General features: G+C 44.8%; 1 protein-coding gene across 8 annotated transcripts in view; it reads left to right on the top strand.

The window, feature by feature from the left end:
* The window catches only part of LOC135208575 (WD repeat-containing protein 7-like), a 263,777-nt gene that overhangs the window by 172,938 nt on the left and 69,681 nt on the right, over positions 1-21,158 (top strand). For 7 of the 8 annotated variants that reach the window (XM_064240911.1, XM_064240915.1, XM_064240914.1 and 4 more), the window contains 2 exons: positions 11,027-11,215; positions 12,095-12,233. In XM_064240911.1, the coding sequence (XP_064096981.1) occupies positions 11,027-11,215; positions 12,095-12,233 (328 nt within the window). Of the gene's footprint in view, positions 1-11,026; positions 11,216-12,094; positions 12,234-14,079; positions 16,596-21,158 lie in introns of those variants that run through there. The other variant, XM_064240916.1, reaches the window with a different exon arrangement.

Raw genomic sequence — 21,158 nt, 5'->3', positions numbered from 1 at the left:
GGGGGCAAGGTGTTTTCATATTTGGCTCACTTTTATGGGCTAGTCCTCTTCTGATTAGGAGGGACGTGGCTTTATCTAGGATGGAGAGATCGTGCAACACAGAGTCTTTGCTGGCATTGAGGAATGGAGATCTGTTGGAGTCCCAATTTTTGTTTCCTCGGACAGAATTCGAAAATGCGATAGACCGGCGCCAGGCTGACACCAAGGACAGACTGGTGCACCAGGCCATGTCTAAGTCGGAGTCTCGTCCCCGGAGACATCCGTCTCCTCCTCCTCCCCCGGTCCAGCAGCAGTCGAGGAGGTCGTCGCCTGGTAGGCCATCGAGGACCTCGAGTTTGGAAGGGCCTTCCCATTCAACGCAGCCTAAGTCTCAAGATCAACGCCCCTTTCGCTCTTGTTCCTTTAAGCCAAGAAGGGGCCCAAGGGGTAGAGGTCAAGGGGGCCGTCGGTAGGTTAGGCACCTCTCCCTCTCCTGTGCCTGGCTGGCCATTGGGCCAAGTGGCAGAGTTATGGGGCGGAGAAGTCGGTGGTCGATGTCCTTCGGGTGGGATACCTGCTACCATTCGACTTTCTCCTCCTCTGCCGGACAAGCTGCAGCTCAGGAAGACGTATCCTCCAGATTCTCTGAAGTTGTTGGCTCTTCGGGAGGAAGTGCAGAAAATGCTGGACAAGGATGCAATAGAGGAAGTAGTGCTTCCGTCCCCTGGGTTTTTCAGTCACATCTTCTTGGTGCCCAAGGCGTCGGGAGGATGGAGGCCTGTGATCGACTTATCCACCTTGAATCGCTTCATCAGGAAGACACGGTTCAAGATGGAGACCCCGCACTCGGTGTTGGCAGCCGTGAGGGAAGGTGATTTCATGCTTTCAATAGACTTAAGGGACGCATACTTCCAAATCCCTGTTCATCCCACATCCAGGAAGTTCCTTCGCTTATCTCTTGTGGACAAGATCTTCGAGTTCAAAGTCTTGTGCTACGGGCTGACGACAGCCCCTCAAGTGTTCACAAGGGTCTTCTCTCTCGTGTCAAGTTGGGCCCATGCTCAGGGGATCCGTTTGCTGAGGTACCTCGATGATTGGTTAGTCTTGGCAGTTTCCAGGGAGAAGCTGCTGCAGGACAGGGATCGTCTACTTTGGTTCTGTCTGGACCTGGTCATATTAGTCAACCTGGAAAAGTCGAGCCTCGTACCCACTCAAAGGATTCTCTACCTGGGCATGGTCATCGATACGACAGTGGCAAAAGTTTTCCCGTCGGATCAGAGATTGGAGAGTAGCGCACAACTTCCTGTCAAAGTCACATCAGTCAGCTCATCAGTGGCAGGTTCTTCTGGGAGTGCTATTTTCCCTGGAGAAGCTGGTCTCTCATGGGCGTCTTCATCTTCAGTCTCTGCAATGGAGACTGGGAGAATTCTGGTCTCTGGCAGGGGACTCTTCCCTGTTTATGGTTCCTCTGTCAATGGAAGTGAGAGGAGACCTTCGTTGGTGGTTGGCCGACCAGAATCTATTGAAGGGTGTCCCTCTGCGTTCTCTTCCACCGGACTTCCTTCTGTTTTCGGACGCCTCCCTCGTAGGTTGGGGCACACACTTAGGCAGCCTCATCGCTTCAGGCATTTGGAGTTTGGAGGACAAGCAGCAGCATATCAACGTCTTGGAGTTGAAGGCGGCTTTTCTGGGTCTGAAGGAGTTTCGGGGGATAGTAGAGGGTCACTCTGTCGTTCTCATGTCGGACAACAGCATGGTGGTAGGCTACATGAACAAACAGGGAGGCCTAGTTTCTCAGCAGCTTCATGCCTTGACCATCGAGCTTCACCAGTGGGCAATCAGCAATTCGGTAGAGATCTCAACCAGGTATATCCCAGGGAAACGGAACGTGGTCGCAGACAAACTCAGTCGCTGGGATCAGATCCTAGGCACAGAGTGGTCCCTTCATCAAGTGGTGGCAGATAAGCTTTTCCAGATTTGGGGGGGACCCACGCTGGACCTTTTCGCGACACGGTACAAAAGGAAGCTGGAGGTGTTCTGTTCAGTGGTTCCAGATCCTTTAGCATTGGCAGAAGACGCATTCCAACATCCCTGGGACAACCTGGAGGTGTATGCCTTCCCTCTGTTTTGTTTGATCCATCAGGTTCTGAACAGGCTGATAAGTTCACAGGGTCTCAGGATGACTTTGGTAGCCCCTCTGTGGCCTCAGGTGGAATGGTTTCCAGATCTGCTGTCGTTGTTGTTGGAGATTCCGAGGGAGATTTCCCCTTGGCGGCATCTTCCTGTGTCAGCCCCATGCGGAAAGGTTCCACCAGTCAGTAGATTCCCTGTTTCTTCACAGTTGGAGGCTATCAAGTATCTCCTCCGAGCGAGAGGCTTTTCTCAGAGAACAGCTGGGCACATGTCCAGCAGTCTTAGGAAGTCAATATCCGCAGTTTACCAAGGCAAAAGGGTGATCTACTGTGATTGGTGTCGTTAACGGGGTTTTTCTCCTCTCGCAACCTCTATTCAGTGAATAGCAGACTTTTTAGCCTTCCTCAGAGACAAGAAACGTTTGTCCGTTTCTGCTATTAGAGGCTACAGGGCTACAGGGCGGCACTTGAGTTTGGTGTTACACCTTATGGGTATCAACATCTCCTCTTCCTGGGAACTTTCCCTGCTAGTTAAGGGGTTTGAGCAGTCGAGTTCTCCTAGAGAGCTCAAGCCTCCAACGTGGGATGTTTCCTTGGTGCTTAAGAGCTTAACTGAGAGTCCCTATGAGCCCTTTCGTCACTCATCTGACAGGAACCTGACGCTCAAGACAGTTTTCCTTTTGGCTTTGGGATCTTCCAAGAGGGTAGGAGAGCTCCACGATCTGAGTGATGAGGTGAAGCACACCAGGGGTTGGAAGTCGGTGTCCTTCGAATTTGTCCCGGAATTTGTGGCCAAGACCCAAAATCCCTCAGTGCATGATGACAGGTTCACTTTGTTTTCCATTCCATCACTGACTGACTTTGTGGGTGTTGATGCTCAAGAGCTTTTGTTGTGCCCTGTCCGGGCCCTGCGTTGCTATCTTAAAAGGACTCGGCACCTTAGACCAGGCTGCCGCAGACTTTTTGTTAGCACAGGCCGTACAAAGTAAGAGATGTCTAAGAATACTATCTCTTTTTGGATACGGGAAGCCATCAAACAGGCATACTTCACTCTTGATGTTTCCACCACCACGTCTGTGTAGGCTAGAGCACATGACGTTAGAGGTATGGGTCCCTCTCTGGCTTTCAAAAAGAACTTGGCTGTACATAGAGTGTTGAGCGCTGGTACTTGGTTACGCCAGTCCACGTTCACCTCCTTCTATCTTAAGGATGTTGCCCACAGATCTTTGGACACATTTTCCCTGGGTCCTGTGGTGGCTGCCCAACAAGTTGTGTAGCTCATAGTTGCCTTTAACAGGGCACCTTTGTATCTTACCCAAGATGATTTTGTGGATGAGAGAATGAGTGAGTTGGCTGGTCTTCTTCTTTCTCTTGTACCTTTCCTTCTTCCTTCGGGCGGTTTAAGGAATTGACACGTCATTTGCTGGACTGGTCTGATACAGGTAAGGTAGTCATACTGGTAGTGTGGTTGTGCAATATACAATATCTTACCCACTATTTGGTAGCATAGGCTCCACTCCTGGGCAAGGAGGAGTCGGGAGTAATACAAACCCTAGTGTCATGGTTTGTTATTGGACAGTCAAAGTTTCTCTTTGGTTCCCTATACAATGGTTATCCCATATTTCATTGTATGTCATTCAGGTTCTGAGTAGTTAAATATCAGTTTATCTAGCTTCTCAACGGGCTTCAGTCCCTCTCCAAGAACTATTTCTTTTGAGGGTTGGACTGGTGGGTAGGCCCCCAGCCAGTCTAGGATGTCTTATACCTCCCTCCAAGTATGAGTCTATCCTATTGTTAAGACCAAAGGTTTGTTCGCGTATGAACAAATGACAAATTTTCTAAGACAATTTGTATTTGTTCTGATACGTAATACAAACCTTTCGGTCCTTTAACAATAGGAATATACTTTCGGCGTAGCTGGAATTACGGCCGTTGAAACTTGAACTAGGTGGTTAGGCAGTAACTACCGTGGGGCAGGCTAGCCTGCCCGGATGTAAACACTCCACTTTACTTTCGGTCGTCTTCCGAGGAAGACGTGTGTTTGTGAGCTCCGGCTGACTTGTCGTTAATCTTTTTTCCTGGTGGGATCCTTTTGGTTTATTTTTTGTATTTAAATAATTATGCAAACCCACTTTTTGTGATAGCCTTTGTAACTGCCCCTGTACTTGTTTTAAGAGCCAGCAGCTAAGGTATGCCATCATATTTACATTCTTTCGCCCTTTAACACTGGCTCAGACCTGCATGAGGACGAGATATGTATTTATCGTGAGGATGAGACATGTATTTAATGTAAGTGATATTGATCCTGTAATGGAACATGTATTCATCCTGAAATTATGCTTACGCTTGGGAATTACCAAGGGAACTTCAAAGGTTTGTCCGTGTTTTGTTGTTATGGTAATTTCTCTTCTCCTTCTTCCTTTCACTTACTATCAGAAGAAGGTAGAAGGATGGGCGTGTGGTGCTGATGTTGGGGGATCTCCTCTCACTTCGGAGGGCGGCGCCCTTGGATATGTGAGGAGTATCCTCATTACTTTAATATTTTTTTTCCTTATTTTACAGACTAGTGGTGATTGTGTTTTCAGCAGTATTTGTTGGATGCTCTTCATATTGGTGATCCTAACCTTGGAATTGTACCTATGACTCATAGCATCTTGCGTACCGATCCTCGAGTGTGTGTACTGATCCCCTGCTAATAATCATTTTCATTACGACTACTACCCGGTAGTTATGTCACTGGACGAAGCTGTTGTGCTGCCCTATGAGGTTATCTACTCCTGATGGTAGAAGTCTGGCAGAAGGAGAAACTGAAGAGGATGAGAGCTCGTCAAGTGTCGTCATCCTCCTCTTCGAGATCATCATTTCTTCATGCCTCCCTCCCTTCAACTTTTAAGGCTTTGCCGTAAAAGAGATGGTGGTCTCCCCCCTTAAGAAGTCTCGTCACGGAACTTCTAAGGGTCTGTCTCGCTCCGGTGAGACAGGTGGGTCTTCCGCGGGTCCTCCCATTCCTTTGGGAATGGGGCCCATCTCTCCTTCCTCGGGGAGGAAGCAGACGGGGACAATGGAGGTACCGGCCACGGCTGGTATCTCCTCTCCCGGTTCCGAAGGTTCCACCTCCGGACCGGGAACCGTCGCCCGCATGCGAGCGTTACCAAGTGTACGGTCACCTACGGGTAACTGTGCAGCCAGGGTCCAGACTGCGGAGTTCGCTCACCGTGTCAGGACCCAGGCATGGAGTGGAAGATGGTAGGAGTCGCTCGGGTGACTCTCGCCAGACCGGCGATCGCTCTCGCAGCGATCGTCCGGTGCCCAGGTTTGATGTGACGTTCCCGCGGGTCCATGCATGCAGAGACCAGTGGAAGCGGGCCTTCCAGCCCTCTTATAATTAATCCTTTTCTTTCAGAGACAGCCCCACCCAGACGACGGTCGCATTCGCGCGACCGACCAGTCTTGGTGGTGGCAGACGCTTCACCTACCAGGTAGGAGTTTCGTAGCCCTCCTCGAGGAAGCGTTCTCTCCACTGCTACTCCCGCAGGTCCCTCCGGACAGGCGCAGTTGGGCCGTGTTGCTTCGGCAACTGCCCCAACTCTGTCCTGGATGGAGGACCTGTCGATTGTCTTGAGGAACTGGCGAAGAGGAAGTCCAGGAAGAAGAGGAAGGTGTCGCCGTCGTCTTCTGCTGCCTCTTCCCCTTCGACTCGAGGCCCCCCAACCGAAGAAGAAGAAGGTAGCCTCCTTCCCCCCTAAGAAGTCTCGCTCAGAGACCTCTCAGGGTCTGTCCCACCAGTTGGAGCTTCTGCTGGTCCTCCTGTTCCTTCGGGAACAGGCCCCATCTCTCCTTCTGCAAGGAAGAAGATGACGGGGACCGGAGGGGTACTGGCTAACACCGGTACCTCCTCTCCTGGCGCCAGAGGTTCTGCCTCGACGCCAGGTACTGTCTCGGCCTCTTGTTCGCGAGAGGTACCGAGTGTACGGTCACCTGCGGGTGACCATGCAGCCAAGACCCAGGCAACCGAGTTTGCTCGGCGCCAGGATCCAGGCACAAAGCGGAAGACTGGTGGGAGTCGCCCAGGTGACTCCCACCAGGCCAACGATCGCTCTCGTGGTGAGCCACCGGTATTCAGGGTTGACGCAACGGTCCCAGACCGGCCACGGGCTGAGGTGAGGAAGCGGTCTCCTCGGTCACCTGAACCAGCCTCGGCTGGTCCAAGCGGCGTGACGCGCCGTGAGGACAGGCCTCGCTGCCACCGCGACAGCGGACTCTGCCAATCCCCTGACCACTGCTCCCACCAGGACCAGACGGATAGGGGGACCAGCAGCAGTTCTTCTGACGCTTGGGGCCGTCGCTGCTGCTCTCGGTCTAGCCACTCTCCCCCGGAGAGCCACTCGACCAGTGCAGCCCGATCGCCAGCAGCTCTCCTGAAGAGACTGACTATCCGCTGGTCCAGACTGGCAGCTCGATCGTTACCCTGGTTGATGATTTCTTACAGTACTCCCAGCCTACCGGTTCTGCTGGTAGGCAGGGGAGGAGCTCTCGTAACAGCTCCCCTGACTTAAGAGACCGACGCTCCGTTCCTTAGTCCAGCGTTTCTCTGCAAGAAGACCGCTGGTCCAGACCTGCAGCTCAATCGCCACCGTGGGTGGTGATCGCCTGCAGTCCTCCCAGCCTACTGGTTCTGCTAGTAGGCAGGGTAGGAGCGTCAGGTCTCCCTCACCTGTCCTTTCAACCTCCTCAGCGGAGTGACCATCACCGCCTTTCACGTGACGGTCCATCTGGACCACGCACACAGAAACCGGGGTGGGCTCCCCCTTCGGTTCTCTTGAGAGGTTTCGACCTTGATGAGGACTGGGAAGTGTCGGAGGATGGTATCGGCTCTCTCCTGTCAGGTGTTCACTCAGCCCCACCCAGACGACGGTCACGGTGGCGGCAGACATTTAGCCTACAGTACGAGTTCGTAACCCTCCTCTGGAAATCGTTTTCCTAGACTCTGAGCGGCCCCGCACGGTGATGGCTGCCCGTACTCGCTTCTCCGACCGCTAGCACTGCTGGGAAGGCGAGCAAGTATCCAGTCTTCCTCCCCCATTCCCCCTCTCCCTATGGCTGCGAAGGGAAGGGGAGGGATCTTGCAGAGCGTTCTCTGTAGGATTCCACGTCGGGGACTGCGTTCCTGGGGGGACCTTCGGGTCCTACCGGATGTAAGTCCCCATCGTTTAGGAAGGATCTTGCCCTATCCTCGATTTCTACGGGAATTGGGAGGACCACCACACGATGATCGTCTGACGAATTCAGTGGAGGTTTCGCCAAGTGCTTAGAATTCTTCGGAGTTTCTAGCACTCTCCAAGTGTTCTGGTCTTCTACCATCTGCAAACACTTGGGCGAAACCACGGTCCAGAGTGGGCGAGACAAGAATCCCAGATAATTGTTACTACAATAATCGGGAATCTCGCCGAATGTTCGAATTCCTGGAATCTCTAGCGTTCGGGAGAAGTACTGCTGCTGAAGGAAGAATATCTCGGGAGGGGCTTAGCCTGGATGGACCTGACGGTCCGTCGCCTACTGAGGGATAGAGAAGAACGGGTGTGAACATCCAGTTCGGTTTGAACTATTGTCTTCGGTATCCTGTTCACCATAGAAGTCTTCCTTCGGGAAAACTTCTCCTTCGCTCTCTTCATCAGAGAATGAAGGGTGTCGGCTTCCAGTCCTTATTCTTGTTCCTCGAATGGAAGAGAATTTAGGATGGAGGTCTATGTACAGGAACCTACAAATATACTACGTATATTGCCCTCGCGACATTCTTCTGTTATCAGTTGAATTGTCCGAGGTGTAGGCACATACCTTAGTTAACTCTGCAGGTTGTGACCGAGACGAATAGTATCTTCTTAATTGAACTGCAACTCGGGACTGCCCTGCAAACCTCCCAGGAGTTACCAGTTTCGATTTTGAGATACTTATGGTATTGTTACAACAACAACTCCTCAGCGTTTGCATTCACCGAAATCCGTTTCGAATAAATGCAAATGCTCGAGCGTATTTTTTTGCGCTCGATGGTTCTAGCCGAATGCATTCCTTCTTGGAATGGATTACCTGGCAACTCAGGATGACGAGTGAGCAAGAGCTAGCGGTGTATGGGCTACCTGCTGCAGCCCAGTACCAGCTGGCTCTCTGAGATAGCACAGTCGGATTATGTCTCTTTCCTCTGCAATGATTGACTACTGAACCGAATCTCTGCACGACAATCACAGACTTAGGTCTCAGGTTGGCTGGAATTCTCGCATACGTGAATGACCATCTCTACTGCATCGCCTTTGACATTGTGAGAATTTTCAGACAGAGATATCTCAATAGACTCGCTATCATCTTTCTGTTTACCGCACAGTAACAGAAGTCTGTAGCTTAGTCTCCCGCTGCATCGCACCTGCCGCTGCGATAATGTGGAATGATTTCTTCAGACATCTGAGTTTGTCTTTTAAATATATCTCTTATTTGTAGGTGTGCAATTGTTCATTGTTCACCCCAAATTGTAGATGTATAACGGAAGACATCGCCTGTTCTCCGCCCTGCCAGCTCTACTTCCAAGTATATATGTAGATGTCCTCCCTGGATAAAGCTGGGAAGAAGAAGATGATGATTCAGCCCATGAGAAGCGGTTCTTCAGGCAGTACAATCCCTGTGTTTTCATTACTGAAAAGCGCTCTGCTTTCATTGCAACTCCGACTTCTCACCGAACAGCAATGAAGTAGCGGTTTAGCGTTTTCAGTCCTTCATAAATCACAGGGATTAAGCCGTCTTCGCAGGTTGGTGTCATCGGCGGGACTTTTCTAAGTTCAGAATCTTGAGAGTTACTTCTCTCGATTTGGCTGTGAAGACGTAGGTCTGCATTCACCTATCACCTTCGTCTTCAACAGCACTATGTGCTGTTTCTCCTTAGCTGAGATTCAACTACTATGAGAACTTCTGTCTTGCCATCAGGGACCTCAGTCTCTAGAAGGCAATTGACTTTCACCTGTTGGGCACTTGCCTTGAGAGAATCATCATCTCGCCTTCCGGCAACGGTGGCAACAGATAGACGATTTGTATGGTCTCTCGGCATAACCCGTCAAAAGATGAGGGTCATGTGACTACGCCTCGGATGCTTGGACAGCTCGCCTCACACAACCGAATGCAGTCAGTCGGCAGATGTCGAAGCGTCCAAGACCGTCACGAGCTACGCTGTGGACTTGTATCAGTTGTTCCAGATCAATCATTACTTCCTCCTACTAGCTTGTTCCTGTACCCATAACCATCGACACCCACCAATGAGTGTCGGTGTCTTTATCCACTGCGGAGACGAAAAGACTTCACCGCAGTGGGGTACGAGACCGCGAGAGACTTTGCTGCAGTGGGATACGAGACCGCGAGACACTTCGCTGCAGTGGGTATATGAGACTGCGAGACACTTCGCTGCAAACGGATAGACCAGTATGGGTACTGGACATCACTCCGAAGAATATGTCGGACAGGAAGATGGATAGGTCATTGTGACCATATCCTTTTTTCCCTTTGAAACTGCCCACAGGTCCTTGGAACTTCATTTCCCTGGACCAGTGGTGGATGCTTGCAGGATGTGTTTGCTTACCCAGCTCCTTGAGAGGACAAGTTGCATCTCGTCCATGGTGTGCAGTTGTAGAGGTAAGAAGGATATGAGAGTGACTGGCTCTCCCGTTTCCACGCCTTGTCTCTCCATTCCTCGTCCCTAGGGTTGAGGATAGGACTCCAACTCACACTGCCTGGTCGGACGATTGATGTGGTAAGCCTATACATAAGCATCCTTTTTATGTTTCTTATCAGAATCACAGAAGCAGTCCTGCTCCTTCCTCTAGCAAGGGGAGGAAGGAGACTGACAATAATGCAAACCCTTCCCAGAACTTTGCATTACTGTCTCCGACGCCAATATTCTTCACAGCCCTTTTTCAGATGAGTTACGATCCCTCACTCATTTCGAAAAGGCCCAGAAGTCTGACTCTTGATCACGCAGCTCCTATACTCCGATCAAGTTGTCAGAGGCAGCAGGGCACTCCTCCTTGCTCTTACAACCAGGAGGAGTAGCCTAGGTGCGCAGAACTCCAGTCAGTTCTAGAGGCTCACTCAGATTCCTCCCACCAATCAGTGAGTCTTCCTATTGTTAAAGGACCGAAAGGTTTGTATTATGTATCAGAACAAATAACAATTTGTCGAAAATTGTATTTTTCCTAACTATACAAACCCGAGATCCTTTAACAAATATACCCACCTCATGCCACCCCTCAATCTGAACCTGGGCCGAAAGGCAAAGTGGAGTGTTTACGTCCCGGGCAGGCTAGCCTGCCCCACGGTAGTTACTGCCTTACCACCTTGTTCAAGATTCAACGGCCGTAATTCCAGCTACGCCGAAAGTATATTCCTATTGTTAAAGGACCTCAGGTTTGTATAGTTAGGAAAAAATACAATTTTTGACAAATTGTTATTTTTCATAGCTACAAACCTGAGGTCTTAACGTTATACTGCCCACCTCTAGCCACCCCTCTGTTTGTTAAGTCATCCTGAGTTGGGAAAGACTGGCGTAGATGTGTGGTCCTTGACTACTCTTCACCCGATCTATGCATGTGTTGCCAGATATCACAAGATTCCTTGCTTTCATCTGCTTTTTAACCGGATCCAGTTAGGTGCTAGAAATTATCCTATTGTTAAGACCTCAGGTTTGTAGGTATGAAAAATACAAATTGTATTAGAAAATTTGTCATTTTTTATCATGTGTCATATCTTTAATAACTATATGTAGTTTGTTTGACAGCAGATTGTTTTCATGTATGTAGACCTTTTAATACAATGGTCATTTTTTAACTACACTATTCGTATCCTCTCAACTTACAGGCAATTAAGGCAGATATTTATTTCAGGTGAGAGAAGCAGCTCAAGCCCTGTTGAAAACAGAATTAACTCGTATGGGTCCTGAAGGGCGACAGAAATTAGTGGAAGTGTGGTCTCCTCACTTGCCAACGCACACTGAGCCTCTCCCAACTGGTCCTACCCCATATACAAACCATGAACCTCCAAGTACTCCACGACCAGATCAACCTTCTTCTAAGGTAAAAGTTCAAATTGTTTTGTTTATATGACTATATTACAGAAGAAAATAACTGTGAACAATACCTAGTTTTATAGCAGCATTTAATGATGACTTTCCCTGACACTGTAGACAAGAAAGAATGGAGTCCAAGATAAAACCTAATATAGTATATGTACTTATATAATTTATATTTTTGAATAACCATTATATCACTAATGAAGACTATGCACAAAGTCTGAGAATACAACTATCTGGAACTTAAGATAAGATGACTCTAGGCTTCCTTAAACTACTTCTGTTTATGATCACTTCAAAAACTGTAATTGCCATAAAACATGTTGCATCTGACACATAAGTTATGATGGTTATGCAAGGGCCTTGTGATTCACTAATCAGGTTCATCATTAAAATAAGATTAAAATAATACAAGAATATGGGATTTGATGCCTCAGTGATTCTCCATTAGGGCTCCACTAGCTGATGGCCAAGACCAGTGGATAAGATCTTTGGTATGGATTATTGGAGATAATTCTCCCCAGTACACATACACTGGATCTTATAATCATGTTTATGTCATCTTGCATACATACTAAGCTTCGTTTTTATATACCAGGTGCTTTTAACACTACAAAGCAGGTTATGTAGTACTGCATATGGTATATCTGAACATTAGCTAATAGCATAACATTTTCAAATACAAGCAGTAGCCTGTATGACTCATAATTTTGTGAATTGCTGGCTTTGGATAAAATGTCAGTTCTTTTAAAGCTCTCGTTTATATTAAACAGTATACTTATGACAATTTTTTAATCCTCTGGAAGAAGAAATGAGCACTTACAATTTTCCATGATTAATCAGCTAGAAGTTTGAGTAACTCAAGCATAATACTGATTTGCAGAGTACTGCTGGCAATAGCCCAGTCCATACAACAACAAATGGTGGGAATTCTGTAAGTGGAAACATTGGTACCAACAATGAGCGTCCAATGGAGCCTCACCCCCACTTGGATGAAGATCATTTTGATGAAGAGATGGATGGTAAGTATTTTTTTATGCAAGCTTTTATTGTTCAGAAATTACTTTCTTCAAATGTCTAAAGGTTTTCTTTTTAAACATTTTGTTTCATTCTTTAGGCAAAGGCTAGATAATTTAATGTGCTCTTATTACACAACTGCAAAGGCAGTTTAAAAGCAAAATAAATAGTCCACGGAGATAATTTGCAGCCTCTGTTAAAACCTCTGATGTGGGTTTTTGGTGACTTATTTCACTGGTCAAGGCAACTAAATGTTGTGTACCAGAAACTTCATTTGTATCTTCAGGATATTTATAGGAGTCATGTTAAAACTATCAGCTGTAAGTTGAATTTCTCGAAAATGACACTATAAGCACATATGTTGTAATGCCCTTTTATTTGTGTACCGTATTTGTAGTTGGAATATTTTTTAGAGGAAAAATAAAAATATTACATACTGCTTTTTTAAGGAATTTTACTGTAGGGTTTAGTATGTTTGCTACAGTTGCTACCATCCCTTTAGCATAAAATCTTAACTGTAACATGAATCCCCACTACATTATCTCACTAAGTGTTCATGTTAAAAAACAAACCCTTTTACACATTATCAAAACCTCAACTGCTGTGCCTAGTTCTGCAGATCAGTAGAAGTTTTAGATCATGCCATTGCTAGCATTTCAGTCTACTCTGATGATTCATGTGACAGCTCTCTAAGCTATGTAGCTGTGGCTATGTTTGATGCTTCAGAAATACAAACAATAGGTCCTTATCAGCAGCCCTTGCCTTTTAATCATTCATCAATATGGATTTTTTTGTTTTGATTAACCCAAATAAAACTTCACTTCAATTTATTTTTATTCATAATCTGGCCTTGGAAAGAACAGCATGGAATGCCAGTCCCCTTGAATGTTCATTAATGTAGATTATTGTGAAAATCCTATAAATGTGCATTTTATAGTAAGGCACAGGAGTGCCTTTCCATCTTTGTTAGCAACTATTTCAGACTAAAGTATGAATCAGCTAGCAGGGATGTAAGGAACTATGTATATAAGTATGCATTAACATACATGAACTGTCTGATTATCTTCTACAAGTGGACTGACATGACTAGGATTTGTGCACAACACATGAATGAGCCATGTTAAAGTAATGGGGTCGTATAGAAAAAAATTAACTCATTTTTAAGAAATACATGTTTCTGGACAAAGGATGTAATATTACAGGATGCAGTTCTGTTGTAGATGTCTTACAAAAGATTTTTTCATTAATTCTGTTCAGTTAGAATTTATTTGTTACTCAGGTAGCTAATGCAGTTTTTTGGAATTTTGAAAAAAAAAAATTTGTGCAATAAATATTTTAAGGTCACAAAATCAGCAATGAAAATAAAATATGTGAGATGAAGGACACGTGTAAACGTAAACTTAGCACTTCTTGTCTATAGTTATACTTCAATTAATGGCTCCTCCATCTAGATCAGGCATGAGGGGTAAGTAAAATTAGAGGGATGAGTTTCTTCAATATAGAAATTACATTTGAAATTCAGTTTGTAAAAGTTTACCAACTTCTCTTAAACTAGTTTGTTGCAATTTTCAAGAGATTTAAACAATTTATAGGTGGTTTTCTCTTTTTATTGTGCTTAATTATAAAAGTAAATCAGTTTATGTAAATACACATGTAAGCATCACAATTATTTTCAAGTAATTGAGCTGTTAGTATTGTATGTTTGAAGCTACAACACACCTTTACAGTATCATACAGTATATGATTATGTAATCCTTCATATTTGGGATGTGCTGTTATAGTACTAAAACATAGCACTGACTTTGATATGAGCAGAACTTGAAACATATTTTTATTGTCAATGATGTACAGGCTTGACTGGATTGAGAAGTGAATTGAAAATGCACTTAGAAGTTCCATTGAAGGTGCAACATGAATTAAATGTTCACATTAGTAAAGAGTTAAGCAAGTTATGTCATCCCTCAACATGGAACCTATTATCATCAGCACCTTCGCATCTGGTAGATTACGGTAACATTGGACTCAATATAAAAGGTGTTGTAGATGATGATTCATTTGGACTGTTGAACTGCCTCAAGCAAGCAAGCAAAGCAAGTGGCTTGGTGGTCTTCATTTCGTTGGACTTTGGGCACTATTTGTATGGTTTTCTTTATCATAATAATTATGTCCGTTCTTATTCTTTGTGCTCTACTAAGGAACATTACAACTTTACATTCACTGATACTCCGCTGCATTTGATCTTTGTCATTAGTAGGTGGTTTGTCTGAAGTGGGATGATAGTGCAGCTTATGAATCAATAATCTATGTGTAATTTGTTAGTAGATGTCATATTTTACATCTAAGTGAATATGGCTAGCATTTCGAAATAGTAAGCAGTTCAGTGGAAATAGTATTTGGTAGAACAATTTTGAGTAGTTTAGAAAAATGTAACAAAGTTGAATAATGGAATACTTTGTACCATACAAAGCAATTTTTATTGTTTCAAATGATATACTTCTTAATGTCAAAATTATGCATGCATACTTAGAATCTAATAGTCACTTTTTACCAGATACATATGTAATGAAATAACCACATATAACACCACCCAACCAACTAATACATAAGTTATTTATCTTTAGTTTCTAAAGTAGCATAAGCACATACATTACTCACTGAATTAAAGTAATATGTTTTTGACAAAATTGAATGTTTTGATACTTTGGTAATACAGTAATTGAAGCTGCACTTGCATCTACTCTGGACTAGTCACAATTGCTAATATATTTTAGTTTGAATAACAAAGCTTTTTTGGCAGTAGCCTCATGGTTGTGTATATTTTATCCAGTGCATCCTGTTAGTGTGTAATTGGTTTTTTTCAATGTACTCAAGATTTAGGTATTGTATTGTCTCTTTTCATTTTCCTTGGATCAAATTTACATTCAAGTTTTTCAATTATTTTGAGCTTTATCTCATACTTCATAGTGTTCTTTTAATTTTGAAATTGTCAGCTTCATAGGTAAACGCGCGGCATTCGTTAAGCATTGTTTTTCAGATGCTGTATCTTGTGGCTTGTGTAAGGAATGATTTTATTATATTTTTTTGATAATTTTAGAATGTCAGGTGACCACAGCTGAATTTTTTCATTGTTAGGCAGAGCTTTTGTAAACCAGCATTTCATGAGAATGCAAGCCTGCAAATTGCTGAGATGAAACCAAAATGGGAATGACAGGTCTATGGAACCTGTAATATCGGAATTTGAGATTTTGATTGTTGTAGTGGGTTTTATTTAGTGCTCTTTTACTATAGAATAATCTCTAGAGTATTTGTTCTTGTTGATGTTATATTTACTCTTTTGTGATTTTCTAATAAAATTAATTATGTACTTCTGTGGATGCATTTTTGGGAACTACAGTATTTAGTGTAGCTGCTATGGAAAGGTAACTGAACCCTCAATCTCCTCATCTCCTAAACATAGTTATCGTCTTACTGTACTGTATTCTGTGATAAAAAAATTGTTTGTACATACATTTACTTCATCTGGTGAGTTAGGATTAACATTATTATACACAAAATGAGAACATAACTATAACATTCTCAGTCAGTTTTACTGAGGTCTGTTTTTTATGAGTTTTAAGCTAAAACAATATAGAATAAAGAAGTTTGCAATGTAGGAGTTACATAAGTCATCAAGAAAGGAGTTGATGATAAGTTGGATCTTTTCAGTTCATTTGGCGAGTTTATTATAAGTTCATACATGATAGTTCACAATTTTAAGAAAATTTCCATAGTGTGTGATAGGGAAGCAAGACTATGAAGTAAATAATGAAAGAATTAGGAAAGTAGATTAGGAGGAGAACAGAGAAACACAATTGTAACAATTCATTTAACAAATATTAGGTTTACAGATACGCAAGATAAGGGTGAATTGAAGAAAATACTGGGAATATATGAAAATCAGAACTTAGAACCTGGTAGTGGCTCAAGACCTTTGATAAGCCCACCATCAGCACACTACATCTTGACACTATATTAGAATAAGTTTTTGGGAGGAAGTCAGGAGAAGAGCAGTATGTATACATAATAGCAAAATTGCTTTTATTAAAGCATTTAACCTAAGGAGAGCATATTAGCCCTTTATGATTCCATTCCTTGGTGAGCAAAAGACACATCAAACAGTGGATTTAACACATTTTAAGTTGTTGCACATGTGATAGCTTTCTCAGTACTATAGATAATCATAGTACAGGTGAATACTTAGTGTACATAGTATTGCTTCTATTGCCATGTTTGCTTTTACCATCAAGTACAGTGGCATGGGGAATGCAAAAATACAAAAATGTTTGAGCTCAAAACAACCTACATTATAAACATCATATAAGTTGTAAATTATAAGTAATATGTAACATTAAAATTCCAATAAGAAAACTGTCATATTAAAAGACTTTATTTATTTCTCTTAATTTGCTCCATTATATTAAAACTTGTGGATAAATTAATATATATATGAATACCAGTTATGTTGATTTATTTGTACTTTATAGAATTGCAATATCATTAAATTGAATCAGTCATTTTGCTATCTCTCAGACAACAGTTTCATCCATTGCTGTCCATTCCAGACTTCTTCAAACCACTCTGTATTGCACCATTTTAGTCCAACTGTTATGTGGACCCCAGACTTCCATATAAACTCTTTAGGTGACATTGTTTCAGTAATTATTGCAGGTTTATTAATATTTTTAGTAATAATTCATTGCCCATGCATTTATTTTTTGTTTGGGTTTTTTTTTCTGACCTTTTCTAGCTTTATGGTTATTAAATATTCCATGTTTTTCAAGTCCTTTTTAGGGATGTATCCAAAGAATCCCCAAATGAACCTGAACTTATGCATTTCCTTGAAGAAGACAAACCTCAGTTTTTGCATTCATTAGGTGTTTTTATGGGTATATGAAGTACTCTTGTATCATGAACACAACAAAACATTCCTCAACCTGAGGACGTGAAGAGGAAACTTTAACCTTCAGAGAATATCATCTATGAATTAGTTGTGAATTTTGCTTTGTAATGAAGGATCCAAACAAGACCACTAGGGTTGTCCTTTTGAATGCCTTCATGTCTGAAAAAACCAAAAACATGGCCTGCTCTTGATAGGAAACCACACATATGGTTGTTGGTTGTGAATTTATTTTTGTTCATACGCGAACAAACCCTCGGTCTTAACAACAGGAAAATTTCTAGCGCCTAGCTGGATCCGGTTAAAAAGCAGATGAAAGCAAGGAATCTTGTGATTGTGATGGTAATTGCTTCATAGCAAAGAAAGTTAAAGACAAGGAGAACGCATTTTCGAGAAGTTCGGCAGCAAGGTTTTCGCGCCACTGTTGGAGGCGCCTATGTTCGTGGTTGTTCCAGAATCGGCAGGAGTGTTGTGGATCTCGTCGTTACGTGAGAAACGCTGCGATTTCTGATGCAATGCCTCGTCTAGATTCATCTAAGAAGATCTAGAAATCCCTGGAGTCGGTGACGTTCGCCGTAGGCTCCGCCCCCAGAGTGCCGTATAAATACGACGAACGAACTTTGGAAAGCAGTGATCGTAGCAGAGAGAGAGAGATCATAAAAGAGAGATCACCAGTTAGTCACAGAGAGCCACAGATCAGATTATCAGTGAGAGATCAGCAGCAGCAGAGATCTTCCGTGAGATACGAGAAAAAGGAACCGACGAAGTAGCAATCAAAAGAAGAGTTGTTCGAGAGTTGGTTGGCTATTGGTCTAGTCGTCTTCAGGTGTGGTCTACCGTGTTATCTCGACGTCGAGCAGACTTCAGAGAAGAAAAGGTCCTGTTACAGGTGTTGGGGAGATCCTGCCTTACAAGAAGATTAGTTTCTGCAATACGGAGTCAAGAGGACATCTGCAATCGCCGATCTACATTTAGGAAGCCAGCGCTTCGAACCGCCAAATCGAGTAGCAAGTATTTCAATTGCCGCACGGTTCTCCCAGTTCATGCAGTGTAAGATTCTGTCTTTTTATGTAAATAGGAGATACCATTCTGCATTCACCTTTGTTAGTAAGCTTGTAAATAAACCTTTGTTGTATTAGTGTTTCTTTCTATATTCATATCCCTAGTTTCAACTGTTTTTGTTGATAATTTTTATTTTATTTTATATCGAACCTGAAGCGGACCTCCCTCAGAGGCCGTAACATTGTCTCTGAGATCTGTGGGTCCGTAACAGTGATATCTGGCAACGCATGTGTAGATTGGGTGAAGAGTGGTCAAACGCCGATCATCTACGCCAGTCTTTTCTTAACTGCCGGACGAGAGTTGTTTTTTTCCTCTCTTGGCCTTTTCCCCAGTTCATTGCCCATTTCATTTCCTTTAGTGTGTGTTTGTGTTTTTACCTGGTATTATGGCTTCTTCTGCTCCTTCTTGACGTCAGCATATGTGCCCCGGAGTTCCTGGGTTCCCATGTTCTCGTTTTTTGGCTTCGTCACAGACAGACCCTCACATCACATGCAGTAGGTGTCGTTTGAATTTTTGTACGATTATGAATCCTTGTACGGAATGCCGGGCATGGCCTAAGGAGCAGTGGAGGAAGTTTTATGGTAAGAGGGAACATCAGAGTGTCTCCACTCTTCCTACTTGGGAGGGCTTTGCTCCTATTCCCTATGTTTCATCTTCCTCAGTAGTCAACCCCCATAGTAGCGTTGTCCCTGCATCTCCTTCCTTTTCTTTCGTTGATTCGTCGATGGAAGTATCGGGAGGTCGCCAGGGTATTTTTTGTAATGTAGCCCCCTCTTCCTCAGGAGCTTTTTCGGTTCCCGAGAAGGGTGAGGCTTTTTCATCATTCTCTTCTCTTCCAGAGTCGGAGGTGTCCAAAATGGCGGCGGTTTGGAAGACGCTTCGGCTAGGGGGTACCCCATCCTTGGAGGGGTTGCTAGTGCATTTTGTGGAGGCTTGCACACCCCCTTCCCGGTCCAGCCAGGCCATCCCCCCTCCTCCCGGCCTCGTCTCCGCGGGTGGGAGCATCGGCCATTTTTATTGCTCCGCCGGTGTCTGCCATCGCTTTGTATTGGAGTGGTGCTGTGGCGTCAGCCCTGTTGATGACGTCACGGGGTCCATCTTCGCGTATTCCTCCACCAGTGGCGTCTCTTTCCCCCTCACACAGAGGGGAAGCCATGACGTCACCACCGCTTGTGACGTCACTCTCATCGATGACGTATCTGCCAGTCGCCTCCTCCGATCTGCCTCACTTATCCCCGACGTCATCACTGCTGCCCAGTTCAAAACGTCTCCCTTCCTTGCCTTCGGAGCCTTCTCTGGCACATCAGTCCTAGGTCATATGCCAGGCAGTGCTTCAGAGGCTGGACTTGGTATTGGATGTGAAGTTGGCTGCCTTATCGGTTGGGAGGACTGATAGGAAACGCGTTGCTTCGTCCTCGCCTTCCGACAAGAGTGCGCATAAGAAGCTAGTTCTGTCTTCCTCTCCCTCTTCCCCCTCTACGCCTCGTCGGCGTATTAAGCGTTGGAAGGCAAAGGACTTTGCCCTTCCTTCGCCGTTGAGGGAGGAACAGCGCGGACGTGTTCCCGAATGTGCAGTGGTTTCGGGCAGTGTTAGTGATTTGTGTTCTGCAGGGGTTGCTTCGCCGCCAAATCTCATATGTGCAACCACCCCAACCCCCCTTCCGTCCTTGTACATCGCGAGCGTGTTGCAACCTCCCCTGTCCGTGCACGTGATGGTAGTGCTCCTTCTTCTCCAAGGCCTATTTGTCGCCGTAAAGATCTGAAGGCGCCTGTCAAGAGGTCGAAGGTAGTGAGCACGGAGGTGGTGCAGCTGGACCTTTTCACAACACGCTACAAAAGGAAGCTGGAGGTGTTCTGTTCAGTGGTTCCAGATCCCTTAGCATTGGCAGAAGACGCATTCCAACATCCCTGGGACAACCTGGAGGTGTATGCCTTCCCTCCGTTTTGTTTGATCCGTCAGCTTCCTGGGAACTTTCCCTGCTAGTTAAGGGGTTTGAGCAGTCAAGTTCTCCTAGAGAGCTCAAGCCTCCAACGTGGGATGTTTCCTTGGTGGTTAAGAGCTTGACTAAGACTCCATATGAGCCCTTGCGTCGTTCATCTGACAGGAACCTGACACTCAAGACAGTTTTCCTTTTGGCATCTTCCAAAAGGGTAGGAGAGCTCCACGGTCTGAGTTATGAGGTGAAGCACACCAGGGGTTGGAAGTCAGTGTCCTTCGAATTTGTCCTGGAATTCGTGGCCAAGACCCAAAATCCCTCGGTGCATGATGACAGGTTCGCTTCGTTTTCCATTCCATCACTGACTGACTTTGTGGGTGTTGATGCTCAAGAGCTTTTGTTGTGCCCTGTCCGGGCCTTGCGTTGCTATCTTAAAAGGACTCGGCACCTTAGACCAGGCTGCCGCAGACTTTTTGTTAGTACAGGCCGTACAAAGAAAGAGATGTCTAAGAATACTATCTCTTTTTGGATGTGGGAAGCCATCAGACAGGCATATTTGACTCTTGATGATTCCATCACCACGTCTGTGCATGCTAGAGCACATGACGTTAGGGGTATTGGTCCCTCTCTGGTTTTCAAAAAGAACTTGGCTGTACATAGAGTGTTGAGCGCTGGTACTTGGTTACGCCAGTCCACGTTCACCTCCATCTATCTTAAGGATGTTGCCCACAGATCTATGGACACGTTTTCCCTGGGTCCTGTGGTGGCTGCCCAACAGGTTGTGTAACTCATAGTTGCCCTTAACGGGGCACCTTTGTATTTTACCCAAGATGATTGTGTGGATGAGAGAATGAGTGAGTTGGCTGGCCTCCTTCTTTCTCTTGTACCTTTCCTTCTTCCTTCAGGCGGTTTAAGGAATTGACACGTCATTTGCTGGACTGGTCTGATACAGGTGAGTGAGGTAGTCATACTGGTAGTGTGGTCATGCATTATAC

The sequence above is a fragment of the Macrobrachium nipponense genome, chromosome 35 (assembly GCF_015104395.2).
Source record: "Macrobrachium nipponense isolate FS-2020 chromosome 35, ASM1510439v2, whole genome shotgun sequence".
Taxonomy (NCBI): Eukaryota; Metazoa; Arthropoda; class Malacostraca; order Decapoda; family Palaemonidae; genus Macrobrachium; species Macrobrachium nipponense.
Note: the sequence above shows the minus strand (reverse complement) of the source record. Positions and strands in the feature narration are given on the sequence as shown.